The 13404-nt window shown below is 45.3% G+C and overlaps 1 protein-coding gene across 2 annotated transcripts in view; it reads left to right on the top strand.

Moving 5' to 3' along the window:
* Positions 1 to 13404, top strand: part of EPB41L4B (erythrocyte membrane protein band 4.1 like 4B) — a 574953-nt gene that overhangs the window by 216764 nt on the left and 344785 nt on the right. For both annotated transcript variants that reach the window (XM_063922726.1, XM_063922725.1), the window contains one exon: positions 1392 to 1434. In XM_063922726.1, the coding sequence (XP_063778796.1) occupies positions 1392 to 1434 (43 nt within the window). The remainder of the gene's footprint in view (positions 1 to 1391; positions 1435 to 13404) is intronic.

The following is a 13404-nucleotide window of genomic DNA, read 5'->3' as shown; positions in this document are numbered from 1 at the left end:
TACAGAAGGTAGAGTTGAAATTTGTCACTTGAAAAGTGGTCATGCTGTTGGCCTTGGCATCCGCAAGGCGGGTATCGGAGTTAGCGGCCTTGTCTCACAAGAGCCCTTATTTGATCTTCCATGAAGATAGAGCAGAGTTGAGGGCTCGTCAACAATTTCTGCCGAAGGTGGTGTCGTCGTTCCACATGAACCAACCTATTGTGGTGCCAGTGGCTACTTGACGTCTTAGTGGAGTCGAAGTCTCTCGATGTGGTCAGAGCTTTTAAAATTTATGTTGCCAGAACGGCTCAGATTAGGAAAACGGAGGCTCTGTTTGTCCTGTATGATCCCAACAAGATTGGGGCTACTGCTTCCAATCAGATTATTGCACGCTGGATTTGTGCTACTATTCAGCGGGCTCATTCTACTTCTGGATTGCTGTTACTGAAATCGGTGAAGGCCCATTCTACTAGGAAGGTGGGCACGTCCTGGGCGGCTGCCCGGGGGGTCTCGGCGTTACAACTTTGTCGAGCAGCTACTTGGTCGGGTTCAAACACTTTTTTGATAAGTTTTACAAGTTTGATACCCCGGCCGAGGAGGACCTCATGTTTGGTCAATCGGTGCTGCAGAGTCATCCGCACTCTCCCGCCCGTTCTAGAGCTTTGGTATAACCCCATGGTTCTTATGGTTACCCCAGCATCCTCTAGGAAGTATGAGAAAATAGGATTTTAATACCTACTGGTAAATCCTTTTCTCTTAGTCCGTAAAGGATGATTGGCGCCCGTCCCAGTGCGTACTGTATCTGCAGTTATTAGTTATGGTTACACACAGGTTGTGTTATGGTTATAGTCAGCCTGTTGCTGACATTGTTCATGCAGTTGGCTTGAGTTCTGTTGAATGCCATGTTGCATGGCGTGTTTGCGGTGTGAGCTGGTATGTATCTCACCTTAGTTTAACAATAATTCCTTTCCTCAAAATGTCCGTCTCCCTGGGTACAGTTCCTATAACTGGAGTCTGGAGGAGGGGCATATAGGGAGGAGCCAGTTCACACCCATTCAAAGTCTTAAAGTTCCCATGTCTCCTGCGGATCCCGTCTATACCCTATGGTTCTTATGGTTACCCCAGCATCACCTACAGACTAAGAGAAAAGGATTTACCGGTAGGTATTAAAATCCTATTATTTTTTTTATGTCTTTGTTGTGCTTTGAGCCAGGATTAGGTTTACATAGTATAGACTTGCAATAAACTTTGCCTCATGCTTCATACTTTAAATATTTAATTACCCAGTCACTTTAAGGGCTCTGCATCATTCTAATTTTAATTCGCTTTGGTTATGTAATTATATTAGATAATTTTATGATTAATGTATTGTGAGTGGCATGACAATTTATATATTTTTGTTTTCTTTTAAGCATTGGCTGGACCATACGAAACCTATAAAGAAACAAGTAAAAAGTAAGTACCATAAAATATGCATTCTACGTGTAGTCAATGCACAAAGTTAAATATTGTGCAAAAGTTTAGAGTACATTATTTTTCCCCAGATTGATTCACCATAATCTCCTGTCTCCCACACTGGATCAGGTGAGGCAAAGTTATATCCCAAAACAATGCGCCGGCATCTCTGTACAATTGTTCCATTCACCACTGAGTAAAGGAGGATTGACTTAAAACAAAATCTCTCCTAGACAAATCCACACCTTGGACTTGTAGTTTTAAAGATTTGGCATACCCTGTGTTGTGTTGCCTGCATTAAAACTTATCCCTATTGCAGGGGTCTCTGCACTACTGGCATCTTTTTTTTTATATGCCTTCTGTCTCCTCATATATGAGTGAGGTGGACAATGGGGCATCTGTTTTTTTTTTTGTTGTTAAATAAAAGGAGGCACTGGAGTATTTTCTATTTCTCTGGCTGGGTCCACAGGATAACATTGGGATATGCCGGAGCGACAGCGGAAATGGCACCAACACGGTCACGAGCTTTCTGGCATCCCAGGGTGCATCGGGGCTTCACCATATAGTCCCGCCCACTGACTCAGTCAAATCAGTTTTTTGTTTGGTGCGGCAGGAGCCGGACCATGGTCATAGGGCTGCTGTTAATAAAGCAACCTGAAGATTTTGTTATGTTATTTTTATAGTCTTACAATGGGTTTTTGAGCGACTTTTCTTAACAGCGTCTTAAACGCATACTAGAAATAGTCGCTCCAACAACTCCCCACCGGGTTGCAACGACGCTTACCTTCACGGTACAGTGCTGTCTCGACGGGCGTCTGTGTCGGATGTTCTAGCAGGTCCAGCAGACGTAACCAGGCTGTGGCCGGAGCATGGGGGGAAGGGAAGTCTATGGATTTCCTCTTACTAGGGGGGTCCGGACACAGCTACACTGTATTTGTGGGGACTACAAACAGTGTGTTGATGCGCCGAACATCTCGAGTACGACAGTGATACGCTCTAGGGATCATAGGCGCCAGGACTAGGTAGAGGTCGCGATCCTTGGAGTTTAAGTCAACAGGGGGATTCAGACGCTCTCCTGGCCGCCCCTCCTCCGAGTTCATGACCAGTTTCCGCGCGTCTCCTGTCCATGAACTGAATGGACCTCACTTCCGTCTCAGACGCTACAACGGGGGTAATCAGTCGCGGCTTAGACGCTGTGGTTGTGTACACTAGAGATCCCGCCTAGACAGATTTGCAGGCCTTAGCGTCTGCATACACGTGGAAGTCGCTGAGCGTCCGTGTCCGTCAGTGAGGGATTGTGTCTTTCATCAGTTATCAGTAGCGGTAGTGTACATCAGTAGCGTCTGAATCCACTGTGTCTTACGAGCGCATTTGCTTGGATATGGAAATGTGGTGAATCTCCCTTTATCCCGCTCTATGGAGGAAGGGTATACAGTACTAAAAATTCTATCTACTTAATAGTATGAATTGTTAATTTTAGTACATATTGCATATGAGATCTGTATAATTACTGTTGTTTCTGCATGTGATGTTTGAAAAAAAACAAAACAGAAGTACATTTTTCCTACTTATTTGTAAGTTGTTATGGGGGTTGTATTTTCATATGACAATGTTTAATGTCTTAACATGTGACTGACTGCTAATATGTGTGCTGACTTTTCTATGTTGTTAGTCCCGTTCTGACTCTCAATTCAGGTGCACAGCTGTGGTCAGATTGATCTCACTTCTATATATCCATATATAGGTGATATTCAGTCATAAATTGTGTAGTCATTAACAGATTATTACCATGCCTGTGAGCAGCAAAAGTGACGAGGAGAATTTATCAGGCACTCCTACATCCCTAACATGCTTATCTTGTAAAACAGGGTTAATTGGTATGGACCAATTGGTCACTTATGAGGGGTTGTGTGCGAAATGTTTTGATTTTCAGCAAAGTAAAATACAGGAGTTGGTTCATCCACCAACAGAGCCACCATGGAATATGTTCACAAAGACTTTATCTTCAATAGCGGACAGGTTAACTCCGGTAGCACCGCCTCAGGGGTTAGGTTACACTATTAACCCATACATGCAGCTCCCTTCCTATGGCTTGTTTCCAGTAGCCTCTACAAGTAACCAAGGGACAGGTAAGACTAAGACAGATGCGTCTATGTGGCAGACTACACAAGATGATACAACAGATGATGATACAGTATATTCAAATACTCCCTATGATGATCAGTCGCAGAGTTTTAGTTCAGAGGATGTAGCTGAGCTTATTGATGCTGTGAAGGCTGTTCTCTCTTTGGAAGAGCCAGCCAAGTCAGTGTCAAAGTCTAAATCACCTTTGTTTAAACGATCAAAAGCAGTTAAAGCTGAATTCCCAGCGTCAGATGAGCTGACAGAAATGATGGAAGAATCTTGGGCGATGCCCAGTAAAAAGTATAAGATTCCGAAAAGATGGAATTCTTATTATCCATTTCCAGCTGCGGATTGTTCAAAAAGAGAAGTTCCTCCAAAAGTAGATGCACATGTGCTGCGACTTGTGCATAAATCTGCTTTACCACTGTCATCTACCTCATTAAATGATGTCACAGACAGAAGGGTAGATAGCTTCTTGAAAAATATATTTTCTCTAGCAGGAGCAGTGATAAGACCTGCTATGGCTTCGGCCTGGATAGCAAAGGCAATGGGCGAATGGATAGAGGATCTAGAGAATGACCTCTATTCTCCTAATAGGGAACAAAAGTATCATTTAAGCTGTTTAAGACAATCTGCCCAATATTTGAAAGAAGCTGCAATTGACATGGGTACAATCACTTCTAGAGCATCAGCCTTCATGGTAGCCGCTCGTAGAGCAGTTTGGCTGAGTACTTGGAAAGCAGATGCAGAATCCAAGAAGTAATTGGAAGCATTACCTTTCATTGGTAATATATTGTTTGGGAAACAATTGTCAGACATTCTAGAATCGGAACCTGAGTCGAATAAGGTCAGATATCCGACTAGTTATAACCCTAAGTCTAGGGGTTCAAAATTTCGGCCATTTCGATGGCAAGGCAAAGCAAAGGCTAAAGAGGAGTCTAAGCAACCCCAGTTCAAAAACAGGGGTAGGAAGCAGTGGGCTACCAAAAAGCCAGCTTCCAAGCATGAACAGGAACCATCGGCCTGAAGAGACGGGCCCCCGCCTGCAGGATTCCAGAGTTGGGGGCCGACTCCTTCATTTTGCACACGTATGGCAACAGTCGACAACAGATGCTTGGGTGCAGAAGGTGGTATCTCAGGGGTATGGGTTCCCATTCAGGAGGCAGCCTCCTCAAAGATTTTTTTGCACCAGCCCGTCTCGTATAGAGTCGAAGGCCAATGCCTTGCAAGAAGCAGTCCAAAAATTACTGCAGTCAGGTGTGATTGTCCCAGTACCTCCATCACAAAGGGGTCAGGGGTTTTACTCCAATCTATTTCTGATCCAGAAGCCAAATGGGTCATTTTGACCAATTCTCAATCTGAAAATGTTAAACAAATACATTTGGATCCCAAGGTTCCACATGGAGACATTACGCTCCATAATGTTGGCTATGGAACCGGGAGATTACATGCTATCTCTGGATGTACAGGATGCTTACCTACATGTGCCTATAGCACTGTCTCATCAGAGTTACCTCAGGTTTGCCATCCTCCAGGAACATTTTCAGTTCCAAGCTTTGCCCTTTGGGCTTGCAACAGCACCCAGGGTGTTTACCAAAATTATGGTGGTTATGGCAGCTTGTCTGCGCAAACAGGGGATAAGAATATTCCCATACCTCGACGACCTGTTAATCCTAGCACAATCGCAGGAGTTACTTTTGAGCCATCTTCAACAGTCAATAGTTTGTTTACAGAGACACGGTGGCTCATAAATTGGGAAAAGTCGTCTCTGAATCCGTCACAGCGGATGGTTCATTTGGGGGCCATATTGGATTCAGATATACAGAAAGTTCTCTTACCAGAGAAAAAGATAGTCAAGGTGCAGGTCATGGCTCAGGAGGCATTGCACGCCCAGACAATGTCAGTCCATGCAGCAATGCGACTGTTGGGTCTGATGGTATCAACCTTCGACATGGTGGAATATGTGCAATTCCACTCCAGACCATTGCAGCACCTTATTCTGACCAAATGGAACGGAAATCATCAGACCATAAAAAAGCAGATGATAAAGTTTCCAGTAAACGTAAAAAGGTCTCTAGCATGGTGGCTACAGACAGACAATTTAAACAAGGGGAGACCCTTTTGGATAAAAGAATGGCAAGTTCTGACAACAGATGCCAGTCTGCAAGGCTGGGGTGCGGTACTCGGAAGCCTTTGGTTCCAGGGAAAATGGACCATAAGGGAAAGTCGCCTGCCAATAAATCTGTTGGAGATAAGGGACATTTATATGGCTCTAGTTCAGGCAAAGGACAGTCTGCAAGGAAGACCGGTCCAGATTCGCTCAGACAATGAGACAGCAGTAGCGTACCTAAATCATCAAGGAGGAACTCACAGCAAAAGATTGATGGAGGAAGTAACTCCCATTCTAAGATGGGCAGAACGCCATCTCCTAGCATTGTCGGCAGTGTTTGACCCAGGTGTACTGAACTGGGATGCAGATTTTCTTAATCGACACACCATTCAGAAAACCGAATGGGCATTACATCCAGAAGTGTTTCAGACAATAGTGAACAGATGGGGTTTACCAGAGATAGACCTTATGGCATCTCGTTTAAACAACAAAGTTCCGAGGTACGGATCGAGAACAAAGGATCCAGGAGCGGTCCTTGTAGACGCACTGTCAATAGAATGGAAATTTCATCTGGCACATCTGTTCCCTCCAATATCTCTGTTACCCAGAGTAGTGAGAAAAATAAAGCAAGCAAAGGGAGATATAATTCTAATAGCTCCAGCTTGTCCAAGAAGGCATTGGTACACAGATCTACTGAGAATGTCCGTTGAAGCACCGATACTGCTCCCTCAACGTCCAGATCTGCTAATGCAGGGTCCTTGTTGTCACATTCATCTGGATCGTCTGTCTTTGACGGCGTGGCTGTTGAAACCTCTATCTTAGAGTCTAGAAGATTTTCAAAAAAAGTAATCCAAACTATGCTCAGAGCAAGAAAGCCTTCTTCAGCTCGTGTGCATCATAGAATATGGCAAGTCTATATGCATTGGTGTACTGAAAAAAGTTTGAATCCAAGATCTTTTAAGGTATACAGGATTTTGGATTTCCTTCAAGCAGAATTGGATAAAGGTTTGAAAGTAGCTTCCTTGAGAGTTCAAGTATCAGCGTTAACTGTGTGGTTTCAGCAAAAGATTGCTGATTTACAGGATGTACGTACTTTCTTTCAGGGAGTTGTACATATTCAACCTCCATTTGTTCCTCCTGCAGCTCCCTGAGATTTGAATCTAGTTCTTAGATTCCTTCAGGGGCCTCCGTTCAAACCACTTAAGAGAGCAGATCTTAAATGGTTAACGGCTAAATTACTTTTTCTACTGGCAATGGCGTCAGCCAGAAGAGTGTCAGATTTAGGAGCGTTATCGTGTAAGTCTCCTTTCCTACGTTTTTTTTCCAGACAGAGCAGTTCTTAGAACTAGATCTGGTTATCTTCTGAAGGTGGTTTCAAAGTTTCACCTTAACAAAGAGATTGTAGTCCCAGCTTTTCAGGTATCGAGACTTTCTGCGGGAGAAGCGTCGCTGGACGTAGTCCGAGCATTAAGAATCTACATAGATCGTACCAGTGCCATCAGGAAAACAGATTCTCTCTATTTTTTTTTATTTTAAAGAACTGATTTTTATTGAGGTTTTTTCATATAAGAAATATACGTTTGACAACATGACACCATTATCGAGAGATTACGACCCTCTGAACATAGGGAACGCATACAGAATGAATCAGTGCAGGTATACATAAGTCAAACAATATGCAACAAGAAAAAATACAGTCAAACATGGGGGGGGGAAAGACATGGGGGGTCTAGGATGGAGAAAAGAAGGTGGGGGGGATGAATAGAAAGGTCCGAGCGCTGTCAGCCCGTCAAAGGAAGAATCACCACATGAGGGCGGGGCCATTAACATAAAACCATACCTCATTATACATAGTTCCTGATCAAGTTACTGCAATTAAAATAATATAGTAGCATTGTTAAAGAATGAGACAGGCTAGGCATGGAGAAGATATGAAAAGCAAAAGAGAGAAAATGGTATCCAGAAGAAAGACGAGAAGAAAAAGGGGAGGTAAGAGCAGGAAAAAGAAGCCAAGTTATCTGGACATTCTCCACTGGGGATTTTCAAAGGCTTCAGTTATTGTGGATTGAGTGGCCTGGTCTAGGGTAGCCATATAAGGACCCCATTTTTTGTAGAACCCGGCAAGGCCAGAAGATCCCGTAAGGAGAGTGGACCTACAATCAAAATACAAGTATTGCAACATAGTTTTCAGAACTTCAGCTAAGGAAGGGGTTGATCTGACAACCCAATGTTTCAGAATTGCCTTTTTGGATATGGTAAACAGCATGGTCAGCATGGGGAAAAGTGGGTTAATCTCTCTCATCGAACTCCAAATAGAAAAATTGATGCAGAGACATGCCAACGGGTCAGGTCTTAGTGACATATGAAAATGGGTATTTATGAACACAAATAATTTGTTCCAGAAGCGTTGTATCCTGGTACAGTTCCAAAGGCAGTGGTAGAAAGAGGCTCTAGCCCCTTTACATTTAGGACACCTATTAGGGATCACAGGATCAATGGATATCTGGTCATAGGGAGGCAATTATGCTCTATGGATGGATTTAATATGTACCTCCTGTAAGTATGCAGAGCTTAGGATTGACATGATGCGGTGATGATGGTCTAAGAGGAGGTCACAAGAAGTCACACTTGGAATGTCTGCTTGCCAAGATGCAATCAGTCTGGGGATGAATGGCGTGGAGGGGATATTTACGATGAGAGAGTAAATTTGTTTTAATTTGTAGGGATGGGATTCCCAGCGCTTTAGAACTTTTGCAAGTGGGGAGGAAGGGATCGGGAGAAAAGAGTCAAGTGCAATGATTGGAGATAATGTCTCACTTGGAGATACATAAAGAAGTGGGAGGACGGAATGGAGTACCTGTCTCTTAGCGTTGCAAATTGAGCGATATGACCACCCGGGTCAAATACTTGAGAAGGAGCGCACAGCCCCCTCTCCCGCCACCGAACAAAGAGAGCATTGTGAAGGAAAGGAGGAAGAGATGGGTTACCACAAAGAGATACGTAAGAGGAAGCAGTATGGTCAGATTTAAGTTTCTTGTGTAGTTTCACCCAGCTAAAGTAAGTGTCCCGAAATAAAGGGTGTTCCAGGATTGATGGAGGTATGTTGGCTTTCTTGGCGTGGAGAAGGGCGCATGGGGAGTAGGGTCGAAAAGCGTCAGTGTCTAGAGCAAAATCAGTATAGGTGCTTTTACCTAAGAGCCAGTCAGCAGCATATCGAAGAAAGATTGTAAGAGAGTAAGAAAGAAAGTCCGTGACTCCAAATCCACCCATTGACTTGTCCATTACAAGCTTAGCAAAGTCCACTTTTGGTTTCTTCCCATGCCATATAAATCGAGTCATAGCCTTGCGTAGTGCGACTCCATCCGCATCTCTAAGGCTGATTGGAAGAGATGGCATAATATAAAAAAAAAATGGGAAATATCACAGATTTAAGAACTGCAATTCTCCCTAGCAAAGAGAGCGGTAGGGTAGCCCAACCATCCAGTTTAGAAAGCACAGCCTTAATGGGCGGGGAGAAATTTAGCTCGTAGGTCCGCAAAATATCTCGTGGAATGTTTACCCCTAAGTACTTAAAGTGTGACTGAGTGATCGTGAAGGGTGATGTCTGAGTAAGCGAGGACAGTGAGGAAGGGGGAACGTGTATAGGAAGCAATTCTGATTTTGTGACATTGATCTTATATCCAGCCGTCTCACCAAAGTCCGAAATCAAACGCAGGATTTCCGGGACTAACGTGAGAGGATTCGAGACAAATAACAGCATGTAGTCTGCGAACAAGGCGACTTTAAGCTCAGTGTTACCGATTATAGATGCCAGTAAAGGAAGAGGAAAGCCTGAGAGCTAAAGCTAGAGGTTCTAGAGCGATGGCAAAGAGGAGGGGGGAGAGGGGGCAGCCCTGTCTAGTACCATTTCTATATTAAAGGGGTCGGAAAGGAAACCGTTGCAAAAAATTTGAGTGACCGGGGACGAATATAATGCGCGGATAGCCTGAATGAACACGTCAGGAAAGTTAAAACGTTTCAAGGTTGCGTATAGATGTGGCCATTCGACGAGGTCGAAGGCCTTTTCCGCGTCCAAGGATATGATGGCATACCCCGAAGAGGATAAGCTACCATGGCATGAGTGTAAAGCTGCTATCACCCTCCTCACATTGACCACTGAATGTCTACCTGCAATAAAGCCAGTTTGATCGGGGTGGACAATGTGGGGAAGGATGAGTTTCAGACGATCGGCCAATATCTTGGCGAACAACTTATAATCCAAGTTTAACAAAGATATTGGTCGGTAGGAGCCTGGGAGGGATAAATCTCTGCCCGGTTTAGGGAGCAGTTTGAGGAGTGCCGGATTGAAGTGGGGCGGGGGGGTCTTGGCTAGTAGTAAGGAGTTTAAAATGTCTACCAGGATGGAGTCAAATTTGTGAGAGAGGAGTCTATAATACTCTCCACTATAGCCGTCCGGGCCTGGGGCCTTATTGGGTTTCAATTGTTTGATCGCTAAGCGGACTTCAGCGAGAGTGATCGGGGATAAAAGTTGCAAAGCCATAGTGTCTGAGATAACAGGGTAAGGCAGAGCTTCCCAGAAGAGAGGAGTGTTGGGAGAGGTGTCAGCGGGGGTGGGGGGAGAGTGTGGTGGTTGAGAGCAGGATGTCGGGGAATGCGAAGCTGGCTGCAAGGTACTTGGAAGGATGGATGAGTACAATTGGGAAAAGTAAGACTGCATGATGTGTGCAATCTGCTTGTTTGTGGAAGTCAGTGTGGCATTTTGTGTGCGAAGGGGATGAACCACTGCAGGTGAAAATGTGCCGCGAAGCAAGTTAGAGAGTAAACGGCCAGACTTGTTCCCGAATTTATGAAACTTGTAGTGGACAGAAAAAAGGTATCTATCCCCCACTTCGGAAATGTGTTAGTCAAAGTGGGTTTTAGTAAGCAGATATGCTTGCTTCGTGGCCGGTGAAGGTGCATGTTTGTACGCCTGAAAGGCCGTAGTGAGAGCTTCCTGGAGCGCCAGGTACTGCTTCGAGAATTTCTTGTTGGAGGCTGCGGTGAAAGACAAAATCGCTCCTCTGAGAACAGCTTTCGCCGACATCCAAAACAGAAAAGGATCCGTCTGGAGATGTTCAGAGTTAGTAGTGCAATAATCGTCCCAAGCAGCCTCCAAGAAGGATTTGAAAGTAGAAGAGCGACAAAATCTAGATGGGAATTTCCATAACCTAATCGAGTCTCTGTCGTCCGGAAAGTGGATAGTCAAGGAAATCAAAGCATGGTCTGACAGGAAGATGGGGGCAATAGAACAGTCCGTGACCTGAGGGAAAAGAGCATGAGAGATGAAAAAATAGTCAATGCGGGACAGAGAGCCGTGCGCCGCCGAGAGACAGTTGTATTCTCGCTCCGTTGGGTACAGGGCTCGCCACAGGTCTATAACCTGTAGGGTGGAAGTGAGGAGGGGGATGCCAACTTTAGGAAGTGGAGTGGGAGTCCCTCGAGTGTTCGATCTATCAAGTAGGGAGGAAGAGATCAGGTTAAAATCTCCACCAATAATCAGATTGTCTCCCATGAAGGGGGTCAGAAGGGTAATCAAGCGCTGGAAGTATGACTTAGAATAGGGAGGGGGAATATACACATTTGCCAGCGTGAGCCTCTTGCCCAGCATTTCCACTGAGACTACCACATATCTACCCGTATCGTTAGTAACGACACGGTGAACTTCATAGGCCAATGAACGTCTTACCAGGATAACCACACCTCGTGCCTTGGAACTGTAGGAGGAAAATGCCAATACAGACCAACCCAACATTCCCAGTTTCGCAGACTCAGAAGGAGTTAAATGAGTTTCCTGGAGGAATGCCACGTCCATGCCAGATTTTTGTAAGAAAATCAAAATTTCTCTAACGTCCTAGTGGATGCTGGGACTCCGTCAGGACCATGGGGAATAGCGGGCTCCGCAGGAGACAGGGCACATCTAAATAAAGCTTTTAGGATCACATGGTGCGTACTGGCTCCTCCCCCTATGACCCTCCTCCAAGCCTCAGTTAGGTTTTTGTGCCCGTCCGAGAAGGGTGCAATCTAGGTGGCTCTCCTAAAGAGCTGCTTAGACAAAGTTTTTTTAGGTTTAAATCTCAGTGAGTCCTGCTGGCAACAGGCTCACTGCATCGAGGGACTTAGGGGAGAGATTTCCAACTCACCTGCGTGCAGGATGGATTGGAGTCTTAGGCTACTGGACACTTAGCTCCAGAGGGAGTCGGAACACAGGTCATCCTGGGGTTCGTCCCGGAGCCGCGCCGCCGACCCCCCTTACAGATGCTGAAGATCGGAGGTCCGGAAGCAGGCGGCAGAAGACTCCTCAGTCTTCATGAAGGTAGCGCACAGCACTGCAGCTGTGCGCCATTGTTGCTACACTTCTCACTGTTCAGTCACGGAGGGTGCAGGGCGCTGCTGGGGGCGCCCTGGGCAGCAATATTAAATACCTTTAGTGGCGAAAAATACATCACATATAGCCATTAAGGCTATATGTATGTATTTAACCCAGGTCAGTTTTCTTAAAACCCGGGAGAAAAGCCCGCCGAAAAGGGGGCGGAGCTTATTCTCCTCAGCACTCAGCGCCATTTTCCTGCTCAGCTCCGCTGGTGAGGAAGGCTCCCAGGACTCTCCCCTGCACTGCACTACAGAAACAGGGTAACAAAGAGAAGGGGGGCATAAATTGGCGATATTTATATATATTAAAAGCGCTTATAACAAAAACAACACCTTTTAGGGTTGTTTATATACATTTATAGCGCTTTTGGTGTGTGCTGGCAAACTCTCCCTCTGTCTCCCCAAAGGGCTAAGAGGGTCCTGTCTTCGATTAGAGCATTCCCTGTGTGGCTGCTGTGTGTCGGTACGTGTGTGTCGACATGTATGAGGACGATGTTGGTGTGGAGGCAGAGCAATTGCCGGTAATGGTGATGTCACCCCCTAGGGAGTCGACACCGGAATGGATGGCTTTAGTTATGGAATTACGTGATAATGTTAGCACATTACAAAAGTCAGTTGACGAAATGAGACGGCCGGAAAACCAGTTAGTACCGGCTCAGGCGTCTCAGACACCGTCAGGGGCTGTAAAACGTCCCTTACCTCAGTCAGTCGACACGGGTACCGACACAGATGAATCTAGTGTCGACGGTGAAGAAACAAACGTATTTTCCAATAGGGCCACACGTTATATGATCACGGCAATGAAGGAGGCTTTGCAGATCTCTGATACTGCTGGTACCTCAAAAAGGGGTATTATGTGGGGGGTGAAAAAACTACCTGTAGCTTTTCCAGAATCAGAGGAATTGAATGACGTGTGTGATGAAGCGTGGGTTAACCCAGATAGAAAACTGCTAATTTCCAAGAAGTTATTGGCATTATACCCTTTCCCACCAGAGGTAAGGGCGCGCTGGGAAACACCCCCTAGGGTGGATAAGGCGCTCACACGTTTATCAAAGCAAGTGGCGTTGCCGTCTCCTGATACGGCCGCCCTCAAGGATCCAGCGGATAGGAGGCTGGAAACTACCCTAAAAAGTATATACACTCATACTGGTGTTATACTGCGACCGGCAATAGCCTCAGCCTGGATGTGCAGTGCTGGGGTAGTGTGGTTGGATTCCCTGACTGAAAATATTGATACCCTGGATAGGGACAGTATTTTATTGACTCTAGAGCAATTAAAGGATGCGTTTCTTTATATGCGAGATGCTCAAAGGGATATTTGTACTCTA

This window comes from Pseudophryne corroboree, chromosome 5, assembly GCF_028390025.1.
Source record: "Pseudophryne corroboree isolate aPseCor3 chromosome 5, aPseCor3.hap2, whole genome shotgun sequence".
NCBI lineage: Eukaryota > Metazoa > Chordata > Amphibia > Anura > Myobatrachidae > Pseudophryne > Pseudophryne corroboree.
This window is presented reverse-complemented; position numbering and strand designations above follow the sequence as displayed.